The sequence below is a fragment of the Papaver somniferum genome, chromosome 6, assembly GCF_003573695.1.
Source record: "Papaver somniferum cultivar HN1 chromosome 6, ASM357369v1, whole genome shotgun sequence".
In the NCBI taxonomy this organism is placed as follows: domain Eukaryota; kingdom Viridiplantae; phylum Streptophyta; class Magnoliopsida; order Ranunculales; family Papaveraceae; genus Papaver; species Papaver somniferum.
In genome coordinates this window covers 16182992-16208599 of record NC_039363.1, presented here as the reverse complement: position 1 = coordinate 16208599, position 25608 = coordinate 16182992, and the positions used below count along the sequence as shown (strand labels likewise).

General features: G+C 35.4%; 3 protein-coding genes and 1 pseudogene across 3 annotated transcripts; 1 reads left to right on the top strand and 3 right to left on the bottom strand.

Moving 5' to 3' along the window:
* The first annotated feature begins 645 nt into the window (after nt 1–645).
* LOC113290555 (uncharacterized mitochondrial protein AtMg00810-like) lies at nt 646–1487 on the top strand. The gene is made up of 3 exons (XM_026540145.1): nt 646–765; nt 936–1100; nt 1164–1487. Exons 1-3 carry the CDS (start codon nt 646–648, stop codon nt 1485–1487), a joined length of 609 nt encoding a protein of 202 aa, XP_026395930.1.
* Nucleotides 1488–9550: 8063 nt separating this feature from the next.
* On the bottom strand, nt 9551–10971 carry LOC113290553 (annotated as a pseudogene).
* Nucleotides 10972–12253: 1282 nt separating this feature from the next.
* Nucleotides 12254–13699, bottom strand: LOC113290552 (plant UBX domain-containing protein 7-like). The gene has a single exon (XM_026540144.1). The coding sequence runs from the start codon at nt 13697–13699 to the stop codon at nt 12254–12256; it is 1446 nt and encodes a 481-aa protein (XP_026395929.1).
* Nucleotides 13700–20893: 7194 nt separating this feature from the next.
* LOC113290551 (putative plant UBX domain-containing protein 14) lies at nt 20894–21453 on the bottom strand. The gene is made up of 2 exons (XM_026540143.1): nt 21292–21453; nt 20894–21202 (listed from the first exon to the last, which is right to left on the bottom strand). Exons 1-2 carry the CDS (start codon nt 21451–21453, stop codon nt 20894–20896), a joined length of 471 nt encoding a protein of 156 aa, XP_026395928.1.
* Nucleotides 21454–25608: the final 4155 nt, after the last annotated feature.

Below are 25608 nucleotides of genomic sequence, written 5' to 3'. Positions count from 1 at the left end.
ACTAGTGATTTCATATCAAACCTGATTACAATTTTCTACACATCTTTGGTTGCGCTTGCTATCCTTCTCTTAGACCATTTAATGATCACAAACTTCAACCTAGATCTGTCAAATACATTTTTCTAGGCTATATCACTTTACACAAAGGTTATAGATGCCTCAATCCAATGACTAATAAAATTATTATCTGTAGAGATGTCAAGTTTGATGAGCATTTTTATCCACTTCTTAAGTCCCTACTATCAATGACCATTCAATGACCACAAGAGGCAAGAAAGGCATTTTTAAACCAAAACTATATGTTTCAGAAGTACAAACTGTTTGTCAAGACATTATTGTTCCTACATGCTACACTAAAGCTTGCAAGGATCCTAGATGGAGAGCTTCCATGGATGAAGAGATTAATGCACTCCTACAAAATGGCACATGGAAACTAGTACAAGCTATGGGTGGACAAAATGTAAATGGATGCAAGTGGATTTTTAGAATAAAGAGAAATGCAGATGGTAGCATAGAAAGATATTAGGCAAGATTAGTTGCCAAAGGGTATAATTAAATTGAAGGAATTGATTATCAAGACACCTTCAGACCTGTGGTTAAACCTACCACAATGATAATGATTCTCTCTATCTCACTTTATAAAGGATGGAAATCAGGCAGTTGGATGTTAAAAATGCATTTCTTCATGGTCATTTGGCAGAAGATGTTTTTATGGTTCAACCTCCAGGTTACATTGATAAGCTAGTGCCTAATCATGTTTGCAAGGTAAGAGGCCTCTCTATGGATTAAAGCAAGAACCCAGATCTTGGTTTGATAGACTCAGTCAATTCTTATTTCAATCTGGCTTTTCTGCATAAAAAACTGACACTTCCATATTCTACAAGGTAAATGCTTCTGTTGGTATTTAGTTTCTCATATATGTGGATGATATTTAGGTCACATGCAGTAATCCTTTGGATGTCAATCAACTCATTCTTGATTTGGGTAAGGAGTTTGCTATAAAGGATCTAGGACCTCTTCATTTTTTCCTGGACATTCAGGCTACATCAAATTCTGCAGGTGGTATATTATCTCAAGAACAAAATATTACCAATCTTTTGGTTAAAACCAAAATGAAATCAGCTCAACCCTGAAGTACTCCATATGTTCTACATACTTCTCAGTCACCTGATTTTGATGATCCCCTTCTTTATAGAAGTACAGTAGGAGCTTTACAATATGCCACTACTAGACCAAATATCTTATTTGCAGACAATAAAGGTTGTCAGACTATGCACCATCCCTCTGAAGAATATTGGAATGATTTCAAGCGCATTCTAAGATATCTAAATCGTACACTTTGTTTTGGTTTACAATTCAAGAGGTCATCATCTCTTGAACTACATGCTTATTTTGATGCTGATTGGGCATGTGACTTGACAGATAGACGTTCTACTAGTGGGATGGCTATTTACATGGGTCCTAATTTGATTATCCCGGTGTTCTAGAAAGCAAGAGACTGTTTCCAGATCCAACACATAGGCAGAATACAGAGCTTTGGCAGATGCAACTTCTGAGTTAATTTGGATACAATCTTTTATGGCTGAATTATACTTTCACTCACCAAGAATTCCAGTTCTGTAGAGTGATAACATGAGTGCCACTTATCTGACAGCTCACCGTATATTTCATAACCGTATGAAACATATTGAGATTGCTTTTCACTTTGTCCATGAATTCATTGCTGCTAGAGCTTTGGATGTCAGATTTTTATCGACTCAGGACCAAATTGCAGACATATTTACAAATTTCTTATCAACTTCGCGCTTTGGTGCTTTGAGACTCAAGCTTAGTGTCTCTGCTTTCATAGACACTGGGGGGGTTGTTAGAGTATTGACTTATTCTAGTCAATTGTCCGTGTCTGTGTAATTCACATGTGTACAAGTGTGAGGTGTCGGTTATGTGTTGATGGATCCACCAGCCAATGCAGTTACCGGTAATCATTATCTGTAATAAATATCTAGTCCCGTGTTTGTAATTCTGCTAAGAACAATGAAATGAAATCCTGTTAGAGAAATTGTCAGGCGACTGTAATCCATACACACAAAAAAAATAAAAAAATAAAAAATTGAAGGTTTGGTCAATGAGTTGGTTAATGGGACTCGACGCCACAAGGATAGAAAGTACAAGAGATTGGAAGCCATGAAGGCAGGACAAAGTATAATTTGGAGCAGAAAAATCTTTTAATTTAGTTAAGTTATTGTCCGCTTTTAATCCTATATGCGAGTTTCACTTGCCCTCGTGTGTGTTTCAGATCGGTAAATTTTGATTTAAGACCAGGATTTTGATTCATACTTGAATGAAAAATCTTGGAAGGCTGGTAAATTTTGTTTTAGTCTTGGCATTTCGCTATGGTCAGAACACCTTGGTCTTTGTGATAAAGAGGTCAGTAAAATGAGTACTTTAGCATTTGCGCACATGCGAGTGAATGAGTTTGGCAACACTGTTACTAAGCTTCCTAGATAACATTTGCATTTTCCTAGTACTCGTAAATTTTTCAGATAAGCAAAATTAACCTTGTGGCTGACAAAACTTACAGCGATATTTAGATGACTACTGCTAAGTTAGAATCTAAGATTTCTTTTCTACTGTAGTTTCAGCTAGTTGGTATTTCGTTTTAATCGTGCATTTAGAATATTACCCCATTTACGAATGGGAAAAATATCGTTTGGTCCATTTTTAGGTGAGCCCATGTTTGTTTAGTCCTTCGGTCAAACGCCTTTACTGTTTGGTCTATAATTATTTAAAAATATTTAAATGGATAAAAATATCCTTCCGTGTTTTTTTTAGCAGTTCATTCTTCAAAGTGAAGTCCTGTTAATTTCTACTTATTTTTTCAGAAATCACCTAAAAAAATAGAGTTCATTCCAGAAAATGGACTCCATATAAAACCTAAAAAAACAGAGTTCATTCCAGAAATGAACTCCATATAAAAATCTAAAAAAACAGAGTTCATTCCAGAAATAAACTCCATATAAAAACCTAAAAGAAAACAGAGTTCATTCCAGAAATGAACTCCATATAAAAACCTATACAAACCAGAGTTCATTCCAGAAATGAAGTCCATATAAAACCTAAAAAACAGACTTCATTCCAGAAATGAAGTCCATATAAAACCTATACAAACCAGAGTTCATTTCAGAAATGAAGTCCATATAAAAACCTAAAAAAACAGACTTCATTCCAGAAATGAAGTCCATATAAAACCTATACAAACCAGACTTCATTTCTGGAATGAACTCCATATAAAAACATCAGCAGCATCATCTTCATCTTCAACAACAACAGCAACAGCAAAGAACTTCATCAAAATTCATCGTCGTCATTCATATTCAACAACAGCAACAACAAAAAACGACGAAAAACACCCAAATCTTCATCTTCTTCATCGATTTCAACAACATCATATTCATTGACGTCTTCAATATCATCTTCATCGTCGGCTTCAACAGAAACAACAACATCATCGTCTTCATCTTCTTCTTTATCAAGACAGCACTAGAAAAAACCCTAAAAAACAGAGTTCATCTTCATCTTCAACACAAGCAGCAACAGCAACATGAGATCGTCGTCGTCTTCATCAAGTAGATCGGGTTCGTCGTCGTCTTCAACATCAAATCTGATCAAATCATCAAGAAAAAAAAAGAGAGAGAGAGAGAGAAAAGTAGATCCGAAAAAGAAAAGAAGATGAGAGAGAAACTAAATCTGAGAATGAGATATTTTCTAGTAATTTTAGTATATATATGTGGTCACTCTATGACCAAACCATTATTTTCTAGGACCAAACAATAATATAAGGGTATTTCTGCCACCACATAATGAAAAATACATCATCCATGACATCATTCTAGGACCAAACCATAATTTTTAGGACCAAACTATAATATATTTTTCCAAATAAGACCAACCAGACACATGACTGAGTCAACTGGACTAGACTCTCTCTAATATATTATTCCTAGGACCATATGGTATTTCCTACATTACGAATCTCATAACCTCGCAGACAATGTGTTCCCAATGATCATTCACACTCGAAAGCATACTAGAAAGAAAAACTCAGTCAACTACAATTGATTTAGGTGTAGCTTTGGAAAAGATGGAAGCGCATCCCAGAGGAGATAGCAGATTTACAGATTCCATGGAAAAGTTGAGAGAAAAGATGCATCTTAGTAACGGGATGAGCCGCCGGATGCATAAAAAGGGCACTTATACAGAGCACCGAAAAAGGATGCAGTTTACAAAATATGTTGTTGAGTTTTCTTAGAATTACTAGGCATCTTTGTCACATGAACTGAAATTAACATATATATGTACTAGGAATTACCAATAGGTACCATTATAGTGTTCTTAGTTAGTGGCAGGTCCACCCATTAAAGCCCACTAATCAGAGGTCCATAATTAAAAGAAAACATGAAAATGGACCAAATTTTTTAAGCCCAGGTCCTGCACACGTGTGGGATATACTACGCGCATTTTTAAAATTTCCAAAACACCCTTATGTAGATAAAAGCAGGGTAACTAAATTTCATTTCACTTTTTTGTTTTCATTTTACTCATATCCAAACCGGGAGAGCTGCTAGAAGAGAATTTTTTTTTTTAGGTTTTGATCGCCGAATGCGAGAATTATTTCGATTTTGTTTGATTAACCGAGATTTAGTTAGTTTTAATGTTGTTTTATTTTATTTTAAGCTATTTAGATCTTGATTTTCACTGTAATGGAGAAATTCAATTGAGATACGTACATGAAGTTGTTGCTACCTACAGATCAAGATAATCAACAAAGAATCAGTCAAGGTATGTGGTGTATATTTTATTCTTAGGTTGATTATTCAATTCATCTCAATCTGTTGTAGGAGATCTTATATTTAGTACATGTAGTTTAGGTATTTTCTTCTAGCAATGTTTAATTTAGTTAGGACTTCTTAGATATAATATTTTGTGGATGTTTTATTATATTTTCGATCTCCATATTTGATTTGTTGATTGTTTACTTCATGAAATTGTTCAGATCTAAATGGATAATAAAGGTTTTTGCTCATTTTGTTTCAGTTGGTTTTTGTGTATGAATTAACAGTACGTATATGCAGTACTGACCAAAAACCTAGTTTATTTTTGAGAATCTGATGACATAGTGCATATTTGTTATACTGGAAAAGATATATGCTATTTATACAAATTCACTGATTGTTTCTGTTTAGTTTTTGTTTAAATATTTTTTTTTTATTGTTTGATATTGTTTGATCCAACAATACATACATCGCATACTGAAAAAAGATGCTTTGATTTTGTTTTATCCACAAATTCATCACTTATTTCTTATGATCCGGGAGTACATATATGGCGTATTGAAAGCTGTTTTCATTTTGTTATATTCATATATTCACTACTTATTTTGGCATGCAATTGACTTTTAGGTTACAAATCAACAATACATATATGTGGTACTGAAGATAACATGATTTTTTTGTATGTATAAGATATAGATATTTGTGTATATGTATTGTTGTTTTGGATTGAAATCACTATTAATTTGTTTGTTCGTTGTATTTTTGTAAATGATATGTATAATTTCTTTGATCAGCTTACGCAGTGGGTAAGCGTATTATATAGTTGATATTGAATCACTGAAATGTGGTTTTTAAGCGATTTTGTCCTGGAATCAAAATTTGCTAATGTTCCGGCAGGGGTCCTATGTTTTGTTGCAGATAAATCATATTGTATATACGATGCACTGCAGAAAAATCACAGTATATATACGCTGCACCGCTGAACAATCATAACTTAAAAGCAGCACTCCAGATAAAATCGCAGTGCATAAACTATGTATTGACAAGTGGGTGAAGGCAAGTGCATAAAAGCAGTACATAAAAGCATCACTCCAGAGGAAAGACAAGCTTGAAGTCCAAAATAATCTCTAAAGAGGTGAGAATCTCTCTTGTAACTTGCTAACTGAACAAAGAATCCTTAAATTTTATACAATTATTCCTTACAGTTTAAGTTTATTGAGCAAGTGGTCACCATATAAATTGAGTGAATATTTGATGTATTGAGCATGATTATGAAAGATTGTATACGTTAAACTTTGTTAGTTGATATAGTTTTCTAGTGATAAGAAACTAGCAATGTCATTGGTTCTTAAATAATAAAACCACTATTGATATTGAAACTTTAGAAATGTTGGGGATTGGAAATCAATTTTAAATGCCCTTCCACCGAATTGTTGAGCATATTTATTATTACCATTTTTTCAAATGGACAGTACCTATGTTTTTGCTAAACCAAATTTAGACGGAACATGTCATCTATTCTCTACTGAAAATCCAACTGTCACGTACAAACATATAGATTTTCTTATCTAAAGGGCAGTTCTTATTTGACAAAGAACCAATTATGGAGCAGGAGAAGAATGGTTAGGTTGTGGATGGGTTTTCCACTAGCAAGGACCACTGCTATTTTGATACATGATTACAATACATATGCAGAAATACTGAAATATGTATTGTATTTCTCATTTTTTACTGCATTCTCATGCATTTATAGTGTGTTTGATGGAGTGCGTAATGAGTGCACTGTATTTTCATTTTTTTTATGTATTATGATGATGGAATGAAGTAATACTCATTTATATCTGTTGTTCATCATGGTCGTGTTAATATTGTTATGTTTTGGTCACATTTACAAGTTCAAGATATTTAGTTCTAATCCAAACACTAGGAAATTCTTAAGTATACCATTTATGTTCTGCAGATTAACTAGTTTTGTTTTTAGTATAACATTTATGTACTGCAAATTCATAGTGTCTAACATACGTAGACTCATATACGTAAGCATAAACATGGGTTTTTAATCAGTATTGAAGTTATGTACCGAAAATTCTGAGTCTTTTTCCGGTTTCTATTAGTGTTTCTTTTTAGTTTCTGAGAGTATATCATATATGTACTGTTATATTTTGCAGGTTTATTATCCTCTAGCATATGCTTAGTTTCTGGAGAAGACGTTACACTAGTTCGTGAATAAGATGTTGCTTCTTGGTCCTCTTGAAATAAGGATAATCTCATGATGTTTGATTTCTTATGATAACACATTTTTTGTTTGGATGAATACATGTTTATACATGTGCATGGTAAAACTAAAGCTCATGAGGATCTGCATACCACAAGTCTTCTCAGATGTACTGATTTTTTGGTTGTATGTGAAGTACTTGAAATTAGTATGTAATAAACCAACACGCCTTGGTTTTTGCTCAAGCTTATGTAATTTTTTATTTATTTCTTTTCATTGCATCTATTGCTAATTTTGAAGTTTCCATTGTACACTTTTTTTTTTAGTACAACCAATATACATTTTTATTTTTTTTGCAGTACAACCAATATATACTGAATTTAAACTTTTTTGTAGTACAATCAATATATACTCTATTCTTTTTGAGTAGAACAAATACTAACTGAATTTAAACCAGTACATGTAATTATAGACTTAAATTAATTAAAGCAGTGCAGCAGATATACACTGAAATTTATCACACACATACATTGAGTGATCACTATAAATTAATGCTCAGATGTAAATTTATTTGAGTTTTAACTGTGTTTTTTATTACCAATATACATTGTAGTATTTTTTTCATAGTACAACTAATATACAATGCTAGTATTGAGAACCTTTACTTCCATAAGAATGTGGCTTTACTTCCCTAAGCGTCCAATGCTTGAAGGGAGGTCCGCGAATGACGATGCTTCGTCTATCTTTTGTAATTGCGCATCACTCAAAGTATATCCACTCAATCTCATGTTGGATACTAAAATATGTAAGTCTTTGAGTCCAGATCTATACAACTTCGTACCAGGTTTTGGCACAACCTTCCCTACAAAAATTTAGTTAATTTTATTTCAGTGTAGCATTTATGCACTGCACAATCATCATGTCTGAAACACAATCATATATGGAAGCATAAACAATGTTACTTAAACACAATCATATATGGAAACATAAACACATTCATCAGTATTGGCCTTATGTACTGCATACCCAAGATCATTATCTCATAAACCAACATAATGATTTTATAGTACAAAAGCACTGTTATACCTTAGTACAACATATATGTACTGGTATGCAGTGAAAAGAAGAAAGAAAAAAACACACCTCATGTCACTTTTGATTGTTATTCAACAGTTTTTGAGTTATGTGTACTGAAAAATCTACATGCAAGAAACACAAACAATCTTATATAGAAGCATAATCAATGTTACATAATCAGTACTGGCCTTATGTACTGCATACTCATATTCCTAAAACACCCAAAATCACATGTGAAAGCATAATAATGGTTACTATTCAGTATGTGAGTTATGTACTTGATGTTCATAGGGCTTAAATCCAATGAAAGCATAAAAGACTTATTTCTTAAGTACTAGAGATATGTAATGGTGGATAATTATCTCATCAACCAAAAATAATAAACAACATATTGATTTTTTTGCATATATAAACAATATAGTGATTTTTTACCTCGGTATTGTATATATGTACTGGTGGATCTATGTGTCAGATAACAATAAAAACACACCGCGTGTCACTTTGATTGTTATTCAATCAGTTTTTGAGTTATGTACCCACAAATATATATGTCAGAAAACACAAACTACAAACACAAACACTAAACGCATGTCACTTACGATGATTTTCATCAAATTTTGAGTTATGTACCTCTGATTAAAATAAATTAGGTTATTTGGTTATGTACCTTTAAACAGTCAAAATCCAAAAAAAAAACATCTTATACGCAGTGATGTATCATATTGGTTAAAATAAATTAGGTTTTTCCCGTACATCATATATGTACTTCTGATTCATACCTTTTTCTGCTACTGATTTCGATACTCTTTTTTTGTTTGTTTGTTTTTTGCTCGCTTATTTGGTTTTTTGTGTTGGTGATTCTTCATAATCATCTTCTTCTTATATAGGAGCAGTACTATCTTCGTAGATTTAGAAAAAAATCTTGATTCAATATGGAAAATCGAAATCTAGGTTTAGAGTTTAGAGTTTTGGTTTCTCAAAGATCGGAATCTAGGTTTTTAGTTTGTGATTCCTTGATTGAATCACAAGAATTCTCTTAGAATAGAGAAGGGAAAGGAAAAACGAAGAGAGACGAAGATAGAAGGTGTTTTTGCTAACCAGTGGGTTCGAACTTCGAATAGAGAGAAGACGTTCACACGTATCATGGAGGGGCAGCCAGGTCTTTTCCATCTTGTGGACCTAAGAATAATATTAATTTTCAGTTGGACCCTGCTATAAATAACCTTATGGGCTTAGGACCAAACAAGAAATTTTCCATATATGTATTGTGCAAACAGAGTTTTCATACATGCATTTAAAGGAACAAAAAATCTATTTTATTAGCAAAACAGATAAACACCAGTAACTAACATCGATTGCTAGTATTCATTAACAAAAACGTCTGCTTACAACAAACATGATAATATGAAACCTAAATAAACTTCTAAGTTCAATCCCAAGTAACTGAGATCATTGAGTTTGATAATCCAGACTCCTCGAATGTTTGCTTGCTTTCGTAAGCAAGAGTGTTTGGTGCACCTGGGATGGCTTGAGTCAAACGAAAAGGCCATGACTCTGCCTCGTCAAGTTGGGAGTTACAGAATGACCATAACATCTGGACTGGATCTGTGCGAAGGAAATTCCGCTGAAGTCGACGTCCATCAGGAAGGCGAACCCCAATTCTGCAAAGAAGTGTTTTGTCCACCTTTGGCTCTTCAGGGAGATCAGGATATGTAAGCTTGTTGCTTGAGGAAGTTACTGGTTCTTCAATACTGTCACTAGCTACAAGCTGGAGCAACAGTAGTTGTCATGTTTTCCATTGAAGCTAGAATTGCTTGGAATAGCTCTTCATCTTCTTCTTCGGTAGTCTCAGGAAGAGTAGTTTGTTTAGAAATTTCAGCTGGACGTTTACGAGAAAGTAGAGTGAGATGATGCTTAGGACCTGCGTCCATGTAAGGTGCTAAATCCTCCAACAACTGCACAGCTTCAATCATTCCGGTCCATGATTTCACGTTTTGCCCTGTGATGGGATCCAAAACAAGGACTGCAGGAAAAGATGTTAATTTATAATAGTTACATATCTTTTGTCCTTCAATAGTATCATCATAAACTTGCCAAAAGATGAAATTAGCGCTGATAGCTATCAGGCTACATCAAATTCTGCAAGTGTTATGTTATCTCAAGAAAAATATATTACTAATCTTTTGGTTAAAACCAAAATGAAATCAGCTCAACCCTGAAGCACTCCATATGTTCCACATGCTTCTCAGTCATCTGCTTTTGATGATCCCCTTCTTTATAGAAGTACAGTGGGAGCTTTACAATATGCCACCATTACTAGACCAAATATCTTATTTGCAGTCAATAAAGCTTTTCAGACTATGCAGCATCCCTCTGATGAATATTGGACTGATGTCAAGCGCATTCTAAGATATCTAAATGGCACACTTTGTTTTGGTTTACAATTCAAGAAGTCATCATCTCTTCAACTACAGGCTTATTCTGATGCTGATTGGGCATGTGACTTGAAAGATAGACGTTCTACTAGTGGGATTGCTATTTACATGGGTCCTAATTTGATAATCCTGGTGTTCTAGAAAGCAAAAGACTGTTTCCAGATCCAACACAGAGGCAGAATACAGAGCTTTGGCAGATGCAACTTCTGAGTTAATTTGGGTACAATCTTTTATGGGTGAATTGTACTTTCACTCACCAAGAATTCAAGTTATGTGGTGTGATAACATGAGTGCCACTTATCTGACAGCTAACCCTATATTTCATAACCGTATGAAACATATTGATTTTTACAAAGGGCTTATCAACTTCGCGCTTTGGTTCTTTGAGACTCAAGATCAGTATCTCTGCTTCCATGGACACTGGAGGGAGGGGCACATGTGTGCAAGTGTGAGGTGTGGGTTATGTGTTGGTGGATCCACCAGCCAATGCAGTTGCCGGTAATCATTAGCTGCAATAAATATCTAGTCCTGTGTCTGTAATTCTGCTAACAATGAAATGAAATTGTTAGAGAAATTGTCAGGCGACTGTAACTCTCTCAACAGTCAATGGTTTCCATACACACACAAAAAAAAAAAAATTGAAGGTTTGGGCAATGAGTTGGTTAATGGGACTCGATGCCAGAACGATAGGAAGTACAAGAGATTGGAAGCCATGAAGGCAGGGATAAGTATAATTTGGAGCAGAAAAGTCATTTAATTTAGTTAAGTTATTGTCCGCTTTTAATCATATATGCGAGTTTCACTTGCCCTCGTGTGTGTTTCGGATCGGTAAATTTTGATTTAAGACAAGGATTTTGATTCATACTTGAATGAAAAGTCTTGGAAGGCTGGTAAATTTTGTTTTAGTCTTGGCATTTCGCTATGGTCAGAACACCTTGGTCTTTGTGATAAAGAGGTCAGTAAAATGAGTACTTTAGCATTTGCGCACATCCGAGTGAATGAGTTTGGCAACACTGTTACTAAACTTCCTAGATAACATTTGCATTTTCCTACTGCTCGTAAAATTTTCAGATAAGCAAAATTAATGACCTTGTGGCTGACAAAACTTACAGCGATATTTAGATGACTACTGCTAAGTTAGAATCTAAGATTTCTTTTCTACTGTAGTTTCAGCTAGTTGGTATTTAGAATATTACTCATTTACGAATCTCATAACCTCGCAGACAATGCGTTCCCAATGATCATTCACACTCGAAAGCATACTGGAAAGAAAAACTCAGTCAACTACAATTGATTTAGGTGTAGCTTTGGAAAAGATGGAAGCGCATCCCAGAGGAGATAGCAGATTTACAGATTCCATGGAAAAGTTGAGAGAAAAGATGCAGCTTAGTAACGGGATGAGCCGCCGGATGCATAAGAAGGGCACTTATAAAGAGCACCGAAAAAGGATGCAGTTTACAAAATACGTTGTTGAGTTTTCTTAGAATTACTAGGCATCTTTGTCACATGAACTGAAATTAACATATATATGTATTGTGCAAACAGAGTTTTCATACATGCATTTAAAGGAACAAAAAATCTATTTTATTAGCAAAACAGATAAACACCAGTAACTAACATCGATTGCTAGTATTCATTAACAAAAACGTCTGCTTACAACAAACATGATATTATGAAACCTAAATAAACTTCTAAGTTCAATCCCAAGTAACTGAGATCATTGAGTTTGATAATCCAGACTCCTCGAATGTTTGCTTGCTTTCGTAAGCAAGAGTGTTTGGTGAACCTGGGATGGCTTGAGTCAAATGAAAAGGCCGTGACTCTGCCTCGTCAAGTTGGGAGTTACAGAATGACCATAACATCTGGACTGGATCTGTGCGAAGGAAATTCCGCTGAAGTCGACGTCCATCAGGAAGGCGAACCCCAATTCTGCAAAGAAGTGTTTTGTCCACCTTTGGCTCTTCAGGGAGATCAGGATATGTAAGCTTGTTGCTTGAGGAAGTTACTGGTTCTTCAATACTGTCACTACAAGCTGGAGCAACAGTAGTTGTCATGTTTTCCATTGAAGCTAGAATTGCTTGGAATAGCTCTTCATCTTCTTCTTCGGTAGTCTCAGGAAGAGTAGTTTGTTTAGAAATTTCAGCTGGACGTTTACGAGAAAGTAGAGTGAGATGATGCTTAGGACCTGCGTCCATGTAAGGTGCTAAATCCTCCAACAACTGCACAGCTTCAATCATTCCGGTCCATGATTTCACGTTTTGCCCTGTGATGGGATCCAAAACAAGGACTGCAGGAAAAGATGTCAATTTATAATAGTTACATATCTTTTGTCCTTCAATAATATCATCATAAACTTGCCAAAAGATGAAATTAGCGCTGATAGTCTGAGAGACAGCTTCGTGTGCCCATGTATCCAAGTTTAGCGTAAGAGAACTGAATTCTTGTTTAGATTGCACATTTACTATCAACCACTTGTCTTCATCTTCAGCAGATTTTTTTGCCTTATGGAAAGGCCCATCATACATCAATGCCACAGGGGGAGGATACATGGAAGCTAAGTTATCATCTACTGCATTAACATCAGGTTGAACCATCCCGGCCCTAATGTTTGCCTCTCCCAAGTTAATAAGCTCATACGATGTGTTTGGAATCTTTGGATAACGCACTGGAGCACTCCAAAACAGCCCAAGTGCGCCTTCAAGATCCCAGTTTGTTGCTTCTAAATATTGTTTCGCAGTCTGGACCGACTGCCCAACACAGTTTTCAAGAAACGAAGACATCAAATTGTCTTTTTCAGCGGAAGATATCGAAGTGCCTTGATCAAAAACAGCAACATTAGTCTCCGGCACTTGCTCAGCAGTATAACTCTCCATCTCTTCTTGCACATCATCATCAGTCCCCCATTCTTGCTCACCAAAATCACTTTCTGTCTCTTGCTCTTGAACAATACTCTCCATGTCAAACAACCAAGAAACTAGGGGGTCTTCTTGATCATCAAAACCACTTTCCATGTCAGCCGCAGCGCTGTTCTTCTCATTAGCATCAGTTTCCAACTTTTGCTCGTCAAGATTGTTATTCTCCCTTTCAGAAAGAAAACTTAAATCACCTTCAATCTTTTTCCCACGAACATTGTTATTCCCCATCTCAATAAAACAAACAAACTAAGCACAGCAACAAAGATCCTGACCTAAGACAAAGAAACTAATAAGATTGAAAGTGTAGGTATAGATTTATTGGCCTATGTATTTATAGGTTTTGGTGGACTTCCTAATGCATGGAAGTAAGGAAACCAAGCCGGATTAGGATGCTGTTTGGTTTTCCTCACTCCATCCCCCGGCCATATGAATTAGGGCAACAGGTCTTAGATTTACCGATTTCTATTTATGGTTACGCAAAATGTTTTGCTTGCACAAGGGGAAAAAATGCTTTCTATTTACGGCATACACAAAAAAAATGGTTTTGGCAGTGAGTTGGTTAATGGGATACGAGAAGCAAAAGTCAATTTCATATGGTAGAAGGCAATTTATTCACAAGTCAATTATGTGTGTTTTTTTTTTTTTTTTTGATACAACCAAGAATTCTCTATTAATAATGAAACTACAAGGGAGAGGAGAAGAGAGAAAAAGGACAAAAGCAACTTAATTACTCCAGTCGAAGAGAGAAAAAGGACCAAAGCAACTTACTCACAGAACCGCTACAAGAATAAAACTTCTGTAGGTTAAAAGACAAGTTGGTACAGACAAGTTGGTACTGAGAACCTAAACCAACAGGACTGACTCAAAATTAAGTATAAAGAAACACTATTTCCTATTCACTACAATACCCCAGTTATAGTGCAGATTCTTAATAGTAGTGCCCTTGAAAGATATGGTTGTAGAATTCCAATAGAGTGAGAGTGCCTTAATCTTCTTGATCAAATTTTCCCGTAGGTAATCGGAGTCTTGGAAAATCCTACCGTTCTCAGTGAGACTGCGAGTCCGGTGGTCGATAAACAAGTCTCTATAACATCGTCGCTGATGACCCAATCCCTTTGAAACTCATTCATGGAAAACATCCAAACAATATGAATTAAAGGGAACTGAATGAAGAGATGATTGATGGTTTCTGTAGTTGCAGGAAATCCTACAACCACACCCAAGTAAATCTAATAACTCAATCTAAGACATCATAAGGAAAATTCTAAATTATTCATTAAAAGATGAAACAAATACAAAGAAACTGTATGAAAACCCTAACTTGGAGAACAAAGCAACTTTCTATATCCTAAAATTCTTATGTCAAATCTCAAAAAAATCTCTCTTTACATAGTAGCTGACAAATAAAGCTCATATTTTCGGATCTGGAGGGCGTCATTATCGCCCTGCATTATATTTATCTCCCTGATAATTTAACTACCTCGTTGATCTTCACACCTTCGGTGTGACTTGTTGACGTCATCTCATTCATCAGCAGAAACATATTGTACACATCATTTTCGCCCGTTATCAAATATATTCCTTCGCGCTAATAACGGTTGTGCGTTATTTTTCACCAAATTTTTCCTCTTATAATGATCATGCACAAAATGAAACTGCAGAGAGAAAGCACAGGCACGTAGTTGAAACTGGATTGGCCCTCCTTTCTCATGATTCTTTGCCATTGTATTATTGATCATATGCTTTTGAAACAACCAACTTTTAAATACTTATCTCCTCTTGAAAATTTGTTTCATCTCAAACCTAATTACAATTTTCTACACATCTTTGGTTGCGCTTGCTATCCTTGTCTTAGACCATTTAATGATCACAAACTTCAACCTAGATATGTCAAATACATTTTTCTAGGCTACATCACTTTACAAAAAGGTTATAGATGCCTCAATCCAATGACTAATAAAATTATTATCTCTAGAGATGTCAAGTTTGATGAGCATGTTTATCCACTTCTTAAGTCCCTACTATCAATGACTATTCAATGACCACAAGAGGCAAGAAAGGCATTTTTAAACTAAAACTATATGTTTCAGAAGTACAAATTGTTTGTCAAGACATTACTGTTCCTACATGCTACACTGAAGCTTGCAAGGATCCTAGATGGAGAGCTTCCATGGATGAAGAGATTAATGCACTCCTACAAAATGGCACATAGCAACTAGTACAAGCTATGGGTGGAAAAAATGTAATTGGCTGCAAGTGGATTTTTAGAATAAAGAGAAATGCAGATGGTAGCATAGAAAGATATAAGGCAAGATTAGTTGCCAAAGGGTATAATTAAATTGAAGGAATTGATTATCAAGACACCTTCATACCTGTGGTTAAACTTACCACAATGATAATGATTCTCTCTATCTCACTTTATAAAGGATGGAAAATCAGGCAGTTGGATGTTAAAAATGCATTTCTTCATGGTCATTTGGCAGAAGATGTTTTTATGGTTCAACCTCCAGGTTACATTGATAAGCTAGTGCCTAATCATGTGTGCGAGCTAAGAGGCCTCTCTATGGATTAAAGCAAGCACCCAGATCTTGGTTTGATAGACTCAGTCAATTATTATTTCAATCTGGCTTTTCAAGGAGTTTCGAGAAGCTATACTCCAAGTTCAAATGGAGAGAGATCAAGCCATAAGTAAAAACCATATTTTGATTTCCCGGGAAAATGTGATTCACTCTCGTCTACTCATATAAAATTATGATGAGTTTGAATAGGTTGTAAGGGTCATTGATAATGCTAGGGCAGGCTTGCCAACAAATGTTAGTTTAGAAAATGATCATGTTGAAGTGGTTAAGACTATTATTTCTGAAAAAGAAGGTTGCTAAAAATTATTCTTTAATTAACTTCATTCTCACGTCGTTCTTCGAATTTTGTTTGTATGCAACACTAACGTTTCTGTCCTCTTTTGTAGATGTTGACAAGGACCATCTCCAAGAAATTGATGATTTAAAATCAAAGCTTTCTTTTAGGGACTCTAAGTACCGCAGGCTTAAGGAAAAGTTGGTGAAATATGTTTCCAATATGAAGAAGGACGCACTTTTTTTACGAAATGATCATGTTAAGAAAAATGCAAATGAGATTTGTACCGAGTACAAACCTCCTCTTGTAAACTTCAAGTTTCCTGAAGTTCCACCTAACGAGAAGGAGATAGAGATTTCTGACAGTGAGACGGAGTATGAGGAATCTGAGGAGACCGATGAAGAAGTTAGTGGATCAGAAGCTGAAGAAGACTCAGAGGCAGAAGAAAACTCGGAAGGGCACCCTGCTAAAGGTGGTGAAAATGCCAAGGGAAGGAAACAACCCCTCTTACTAAAGATTGTTTTTTCCCTTCGTTCTTTTTCTTGCTTATGAAGTTCATGACTTCTCTTTGTATATGATGGATGCTCTGATGGATCCTTCCAAACTTTAGGGCCTTTTATTCAATGTATATTCATTCTTGTTTCATTTTTGTGTTGATCCTACATTTGATTATTAATTGAAAGCAAAACATTATTCCTTGTAATAGTTAAAATTGATCCAAAGATAATAACATATAACATATGCATAATTCTTTCATATGAAGGCGGATAACATTCTTCATTCACGTTTATATTCCCATTCTTGCCCCTGTTAGCCTCCTTTATATTGTTGTGTTATGCATACACGCGATAATATTTGCAGGAATATTTAATATATGCATGGGATACTTAGTACATGTATTTTCACATTAATGATTTTGTGTATTCAGATCCATACCTGGATATCTTCGCCATTATTTAGCCTCTTGCTGCATTTTTTTTGCTATTTGGTTCGTTTTTATATCCTTGTTGTTTTCTTTCTCAGTTATTTCTTATAATTTTTTTTTGTTTTCCCATATAATCATTTTTCATATTCCTCTCTTTTTTATTTTATTTATGTGTGCGATTCTTTCGAATTCTTATCTTGTAAAACAGTTAACGTTATTGTAAGAGCATTGCTCGGTCGAACTCGCAAGTGTTACTATCTCAAGCTTGTTTGTCAAATTTATATGTCAAAACTATATGTCTTTATTTCTAGTCTACTTATAGCTAAGTCTCGGACTAGGATAGTTAAGTGTTTTTGAGCTCCAGACTCCACCGCGATCATCAAACGAAGAAGAAGAGCTACTCAAGGAACAAGTGAAACTTCATCGACTAAAAGGTATATGGAGACTTGAACTTATCTATCACTCAAAAGTCTATCTACTCTATCTACTACTTGTGAGACAAAAGTCGTGTAACTATATAGATTTCAATTATACACATTTCTCGAAATATGTGTTGGTAAGATTTCGCTTTAGCCAAGTTCATCTTTACTCGTGACGAATTTTATGATGGCATTTCAATATCTTAAAAATCTCTTTGATGAAAAAATGGTTTGTGAATAACAACTATATAACATCCTCTAAGAATGTTTCAATGATTGAAATGAGAGTTGAGATTATGTAACCATCTTTGGATATAAGCATATATAGTGTGTTCTCACATTAGTGTATAAATCCATAAACCGGGAACCAAGTGTATCCATATGTGTATATACGAAATTGGTGAAGGAGACAGGTTAAGTATGCGTACCGTACACATACTGGTGGAAGTTTTCACCCGAAAATTTCTGCTGAGTTTGGAGTTTACAAACTCTTAAACCAGTCTCCTAAAGTATATATGCGTACCCGTACGCATACTAGCGGAAGTTTTCTACCCGAAAACTTCTGGTGAGTTTGGAAACCAAACCAACTCAAATCTGGTTACGCATTCCCGTACGCATACTTAAGTTGGTTACTTTATCAAATCTGTAGTTCATGAACTTAAAAATATAAATTATAAGGAATGCAATCTTTGCAAACCGTGGCTATAATGTTCATGAATTGATTCAAGTGAATCAAACCGATCTTGTTGGTTCGCTACACTATCAACAGGGTTAGACCTCTCAGCATGCACCCCCTCGGCAGTTTTCGTAGTTTTCGCATTCGCCTCCTCAGCTTCCTCATCATCACTCACGGGAACGTGAGGATAACTTTCGCGTGAAATCCCATGCTTATCACAAACCCAGTTAATCGCGATATGAGTTTCCTCATTTACACGACGCTGGGTTGCCTTAGAATATCTTCTGCTATCCCTATCTCTGAACAATTGGTACTCCTGCTCCAACTCCTCCTTGGACTTCCACAATTCGTCCCGTTCCTGCGAAAGATCAGACACCAAGCGCGAGGATAAAGAGAGTTGTCGGAAATAAATATCACGCGACTTTATATATTCCTCTAACTTATGCTTCATCACGGCAATCTCTCAGGATAAATTTGCACAAAATGGAAAAATAAGACCAGTCAAAACAATAAAACTTCAACAGAAACGTAGAACTGAGACAACAACCGTGGAAGCTCTCACGAATAGAGCTGCACATGAGCCGGTACAGGACGGGTTTCCTAGGAACCCGGTACCTGTACCTCATGTTGACCGGTTCTCTATTTTGAGTACCTGTACATGTACCTGTACTTGTACCGGTACCCGTACCGGTAACACAGGTCTGGTATAAGTCCGGGACCGGGTTTTTACCTGTAATTTTGATTCACATAGATAATACCTTCTTCTTTCACGGTCAGTCTAGTAACGGACCATTTGCACATCTAATTAAGAACACACAACTATTCAATTTGTGCAATACCAACAACATTAAACAATACCCTTCTACAACTCATTAATTTGTGCACCTTCTGGTAGCAATTTTACATGAAAAACTACTATAGTACATCAATGCACAAAATTTCACTTGTTCAATTTCATTTCTCTATCAAGAACTATCAATACCAGAGCTTCAATTTCACTTCTTCAATTACATGAACAACTACTATAGTCGAATACAAATACAAATATCCTAGAAATAGAATCAAAAACCTAACATGAGATTAGAGATGGTGAAGAAGAAGATGAAGTGATTATAGATTCATAGATCTAAAATCAAACCTAACTAAGAGACTCGCTGGAACTGAATGGCCTACCCTGAATCAGATTCAAATATACAATTAAACAATTTAAATAGACATGCAATTAATTGAAAAACCCCTAAATCAGATGAATGAATTGAAGAAGAAGAAGTAAGTAACTGATTTCTTCGTTGATGGAACCTGGTAGGTGGTGGTGGTGGTGAAGAAGGTGGTGGTGGAGATGAAGAAGATTAGTGAACCACAAATTAGTTGAGAGAAAACAAAAATCGTGTCGCCTCTGTTGAGACTGAAAAGAAGAAGACGAGACTGAGTGAAATGAATAGGACAGATGAGAAGTCGATAGATTATACCTAGGATTGACGGCTAAGATTGATATATCTGGATGGTTAATATTCACCGGGTTTTTTGATCCGGTGCCTCTGGGAATTAACTAAGAATCGGTACACTAAGAAGAAGACAGCAGCGCGACAGAAAGGGACAGCTCTCAAAAGCCTGGTGAGTAAGACAAACTGTTACATAGTCCATCTTCAGAGATTTTGCACGTGAATATGGTTGTCTTCTACCGATATGTTTGCCTATATAAGGATTCAAATGATAAAGAGAGAGGGGCATGTTGAAATAGAATTCAGTTGAGTGAGATAAGTTATCAAGAGAGAAAATAAGCTTAGTGTCTATCTTTCATCTTGTATTTCTCCATTGTTATGTGAAAACTCATCTTGAATCTCTTGTAAGAACGTCATATCTTTAATAAGAAGTGTTTGTGAAGATCATACTAGTGTCAAAGTGGTGAATATATCATTAATCATTAGGTTGATTCATATAACTTAACCTTTGTGTTATTATGATTACAAAGGGTGTAGTTGTGGGGATTTTCCACAACTACAAACCTTACGTCCATCAGGAAGGCGAACCCCAATTATGCAAATAAGTGTTTTGTCCACCTTTGGATCTTCAGGAAGAGCAGGATATATAAGCTTCTCGCTTGAGGAAGTTATTGTTTCTTCAATACTGTCACTACAAGATGGAGCAACAGTAGTTGTCATGTTTTCCATTGAAGCTAGAATTACTTGGAATAGCTCTTCATCTTCTTCTTTGGTAGTCTCAGGAAGAGTAGTTTGTTTAGAAATTTCAGATGGACGTTTACGAGAAAGTCGAGTGAGATGATGCTTAGGACCCTGCATCTATGTAAAATGCTAAATCCTCCAACAACTGCACATCTTCGATCATTCCCGTCCATGATTTCACGTTTTTCCTGTGATCGGATCCAAAACAAGGACTGCAGGAAAAGATGTCAATTTATAATAGTTACATATCTTTTGTCCTTCAATAGCATCATCATAAACTTGCCAAAAGATGAAATTAGCGCTCATAGTCTGAAAAACAGCTTCGTGTGCCCATGTATCGAAGTTTAGCGTTAGAGAACTGAATTCTTATTTAGATTGCACATTTACTATCAACCACTTGTCTTCATCTTCTGCGCCTTTCTTTTCCTTATGGAAAGGTCCATCATACATCAGTTTTAGAGGGGGAGGATACATGGAAACTAGATTATCATCTAGAGAGTTATCTGTTGCACTAACATCAGAGCGAACCATCTCGGCCCTAAAGTTTGCCTCTCCTAAGTTCATAAGCTCATAAGATGTGTTTGGATAACGCACTTCTGCACTGAAAAGCAGCCTAATTGCTTTTTGAAGATCCCAGTTCGTTGCTTCTAAAAATTGTTTCGCAATCGGGATTGACTGCCCAATACCAAAAAAGAAATCAGAGTGTCTTTTTCAGCCAAAGAAATCAAAGTGTCTTGCTCAACAACAAGATTATTCTACAACACTTGTTCAGCAGCATAACTCTCTATCTCTTCGTGCACATCATCATCAATCCCCCATTCTTGATCATTAAAATCACTCTCTATCTCTTGCTCTGCAACGTTATTCTTCATCTCAAATAACCAAGAAACGAGAGAGGCTTCTTGCTCATCGACAACGCTCTCCATCTCATCAACCAGAGCCTCACATCGTTGGGGCCCAAATTTTCAATTTTTCAAACGGTTTATTCTTTTTTGTTTTTGTTTTTTTTGCAACTGTTTGTTGTGTAAACCGCCGACTGCTTATCAATTTTTGCACATTTTTATGTAAGAACATCAGAGTTTAATATATTAAGTAGTCTTCTTGGAACTAATTTAGATGTCCTTTTTTCCGACTAAATTCATATAAAAATTGATGAATGTCAATATTATCACTAGAAAAAGTTCAAATTATGATCCAATCCCTCCTCTTTCTTTTGAAATATGTTATATTGATTTAAACTAAAAAAAGATTACATGTGGGCATGTTACAACCCGTGGAATCATCAATTACATATAATCATAAAAAGGAGGGTCTACGTATTCCCAAAAATTATTTCTAAACATCTCTGCTGATTTATGTCTGCCTATTTCCTAGTGCATCATCCCTCTAGTTGTCCTCTCTATAAATGTGGTGGGCTGCATGATACAATATGGATTGCTGCATGCCAATGATTTTTTCTATCATATTTCGTATCTACGATAGTGTCTCGACCGAATTGTGGGGGTGAAATGAACAAGGTTTTGTGAATATACTATAAGAAAACTTTTTCCATTGTTTGTTTGTTGTTTTTCTGACTACCATAAGCATGGCCATGTTTCTTCTACTAAAATCATTCATATAGGTTCTGTCATTTCTACAATTGTGTTAGTTGGGAAAATTTTGCAAAAAAATCCCATTATAAGTTTGATGTTACGATCAATGGAAAAGTTATAATGCAACAAAAAACATCAAACTGGAAAACACCAAACATCAAGTATGAACTCTTTGAAATCAAGATCCCTGTTATAGCGTTGCTAGGTTGAACCCACAAGTATTGGTATGTCAAGCTTGTTGTTGATGTTTGGTGACCAAAACTATATCTTGATTAAGTATAGTATATTAAAGTCAGTCTCTGTCTATATTAAAGCATGATAGTTGATATCAGTGAATACCCTCGGAGATTGATAATTGAAAAACAATGACGACATATGCGAGAACTTCATCAACAAAGTCAGTCTCGGATTTAATATATGATGAATCGCAAAGAAGAAGACATCAGCCCAAGTATTGGATGTTCATATGTCTTATCACTTTTGAGGTTGGGAATAATTTTTACTGCTCAAAAAACTTTTTATGTAAAATATAATCCTAAAAACATCAAATTGTATTTGTGTTCACGAAATTGTTTTTTTAATTCGCGCCCTATGAATTTTTTTTGATGTTATTGAACTCCAATGTGCACAAATGTTTACGAACTGATTTTTCAGTTTGTGAACTATGCAATTCCAAGGTGTTCCTAGATAGTTTTTGAAATTTGCTCTTATGTTCCTGAACTAATTTTTTTAATTCGCGAAGAAGAAGAATGTACTTTTGGTTATGTTCCTAGACAGTTCAAACATATTGAGTTCGGGAACCACTTTGTTAGTTCCCGAAGTGGTATGTTTTGGGGTGTCAGTAAACTACAACATAGCTTGATGGTTCACGAACCATACTTGGTTATTCGTGACTTTTATGCACGCTTATTTAATCGAAAATCTACGGGTACATATTCTTCTTTATATTACAAGGCAAACTTCCCATATGCTTACATGGTTTTCATTCTTTCGAAGCAGTCTATGTTGAGAAATTTAGTTTGCTTGGGATCAAAATAACACTTGAGCATGAAAATTAGTTCATGATCTTGGTTTGATCACAAGAAACAATTGCTCGAACCTTAATCAATCTATCTCGTTTCATTATTATAAGTAGAGGACTCTCTGCAAAGTAGAATCTCAATCCGCACACGATGTATACTAGTTGCGAATAGATTCTGACTTAGGTTTCTTCGTGAAACATAACTAGGTTACGGATTTGAAGATTTTGCTTGTGATTCCTGATGCCAAGTCATACTATATTTTACCTGATATATCTTTCAAGTATAAAATCCTACAAGACGCATTTACGTGTCTATATTGTCCTCAATTTTCTGTATTGTTGGTACTCGATTTCATACTTATTATGGTGTTTTTTGTATTTGTAGGTATTTTTGGGAAATAAACATTTTTGGAAAATTCAGCTCGAAAAGTTGCTCAGAGCACCCCCCGAGAAAAATACTAAAGGCACCCTCATTTTGGATAAGGGCACCCCCATGCACCCCTGTTATTAAAGGCGCCTGCATTTTGGATTAGGGATCCTCTTCTTCTTCATTTAAAATTTCAAAATTGACGGGAAGATAGTGCAGACGCACGCAGAATCAGGGTTGAGGTTTTGATCGTGTTCTAGGTAGATTCAAGGGCTGAAACTCATTGGGTTTGTCTTTTTAGATCCAATAGAGCCGGTAATGGTCGTCGTTCATACCAGAATTGGATAGAACGGTAGACATAAGGGTTGAGCATATTCCAGGGTTTTTCTTCCTACGGAAACTCTGTTAAGATTTTGGTCACGTTGGAATGAGATTCGAGCACTGGACTTGGTTTCTTTGGGCCTGTTTGGACCAAACATGGATGGTATGGTCGATGGTTTCGGTTAGAGTTGGCTGCATCGTGGGTTTGAAACAAACAGAGCAACACGTTCGTGGGAGAGTTTTCACGGGACTTGCTATGAATTTCGTGTGCTGCTGGGACTCTAATTCGTGTACTGCACATGTATGGAGAACTCTGAGTTACAATAGATGCGTGAAGGACGTAAAGAAGGATATAAAACCATAAATTTGGAAATAATATATTCCCGAGTAATAGCTTTGCTGTGAGAGAATTTGGAGACATTATTACAAGATATTTTAAAGTTTTTGTGTATATAAAGCGTGTTCTGGCATCTTAGATGGTTTACGGAGAGTTTGGGAGATTACAGAGCTGTGAAAATCGAGTTGCAGAAGAATCACCATTTCTCCTGCTGTGAAGAACACCAAGAACATAATACGTGCAACATCAGTCATTTCTCAATAGTGGAATCGACACACATGCGTGGGTCGAGAGCTACAGAATCAGGGACAATACTGTTATATCGTTATTTTCAGTTTTTAACAAATATAACTGTTACAAACCTGGTTTTATCATTGTTTCTCCCATTTCATCTTTATAAACACCCTTTGAGCATTAAAAATGAATATTGAGCGTGTTTCCATGATGATGAGCTAATTCTCGCGTAACCAAGGCGATGGATGAAGATATTTATGCATGAATGATTGGTAACAATTTTATTTTCTCTAATTTACAATTTATAATTCATTCAATCACCGCTTTTGCGGAGTTATAAATGTTCACGTAATTTTCTTAATTACTTGTGATTCAATTTGATAGATTATACTTTGTTTAATCGATTGATAGTTTATTCTTAGGGAATACAATTAATATTTGGGAATATGTCTGATTATGTGTGAATTAATAAATAAAGGACTTAAAGGATAGTTAGAGTTTTGAAACATATTTGGTATCGTTCATTCATGTGTAATAGTGGAATCTAGTGTCTTGGTTACTTTTAATATCTTGAAATCAAATTTGCAATAAATTTTCTATTTTTAAGTTTTATAAGTCTAAAATCTTTTGCTTTCACAAGTCTCAACGAACTTATTACTACAACTCAATTGAAAATCACATCAGTATTTGAGCAATTAGTATGATCAATTAGATGCCAACTTCCCTTCGAGCAATTAATATGAGTGTGTTCCGCAACTAGTTATTTTGTTGTTATAACAAGTTAAGATTTTATGAATGCACTCTTTAAATTGTTTATGATGTGGATTTTTCTAAATTCTCGTGTATGTTCACTGCTCAGTGGATATCCAATGTGTTTTTATTGCAAACACTCATCTATAAAAAGTTATATGAGTGTGCAAAGTTCTTTAGTTATCATCTATGCTTGTTGCCGAATTGTGATTACCTTGACAAAATTTGAAATCTGGACTACCTAATGTCATCAATCCAACAACATTCACAAATTAATGCAACATATCCTTGGACTCATGCTACCTACCAATACTGTTTCAATCTTTACATTATTTCCTAGCATCACACATATAAAAGAGGAGGGCACCAAGTACACCATCAGTATTTTTCGTTACAGAACCTGTAGAAAAAAAAACGCGTCAACTTTAAACTTGACATACCCAGGGCATGTGTGTTCAA

Coding starts and splice junctions, on each gene's coding strand:
- LOC113290551 (XM_026540143.1), bottom strand. CDS start 21,453: ATGGAGAGCGTTGTCGATGAGCAAGAAGCCTCTCTCGTTTCTTGGTTA. Junction 21,203..21,291: donor AGAGTTATGCTGCTGAACAA/GTGTTGTAGAAT, acceptor GGTATTGGGCAG/TCAATCCCGATTGCGAAACA.
- LOC113290555 (XM_026540145.1), top strand. CDS start 646: ATGGAAATCAGGCAGTTGGATGTTAAAAATGCATTTCTTCATGGTCAT. Junction 766..935: donor TGCCTAATCATGTTTGCAAG/GTAAGAGGCCTC, acceptor GATGATATTTAG/GTCACATGCAGTAATCCTTT. Junction 1,101..1,163: donor AAAATATTACCAATCTTTTG/GTTAAAACCAAA, acceptor CATACTTCTCAG/TCACCTGATTTTGATGATCC.
- LOC113290552 (XM_026540144.1), bottom strand. CDS start 13,699: ATGGGGAATAACAATGTTCGTGGGAAAAAGATTGAAGGTGATTTAAGT.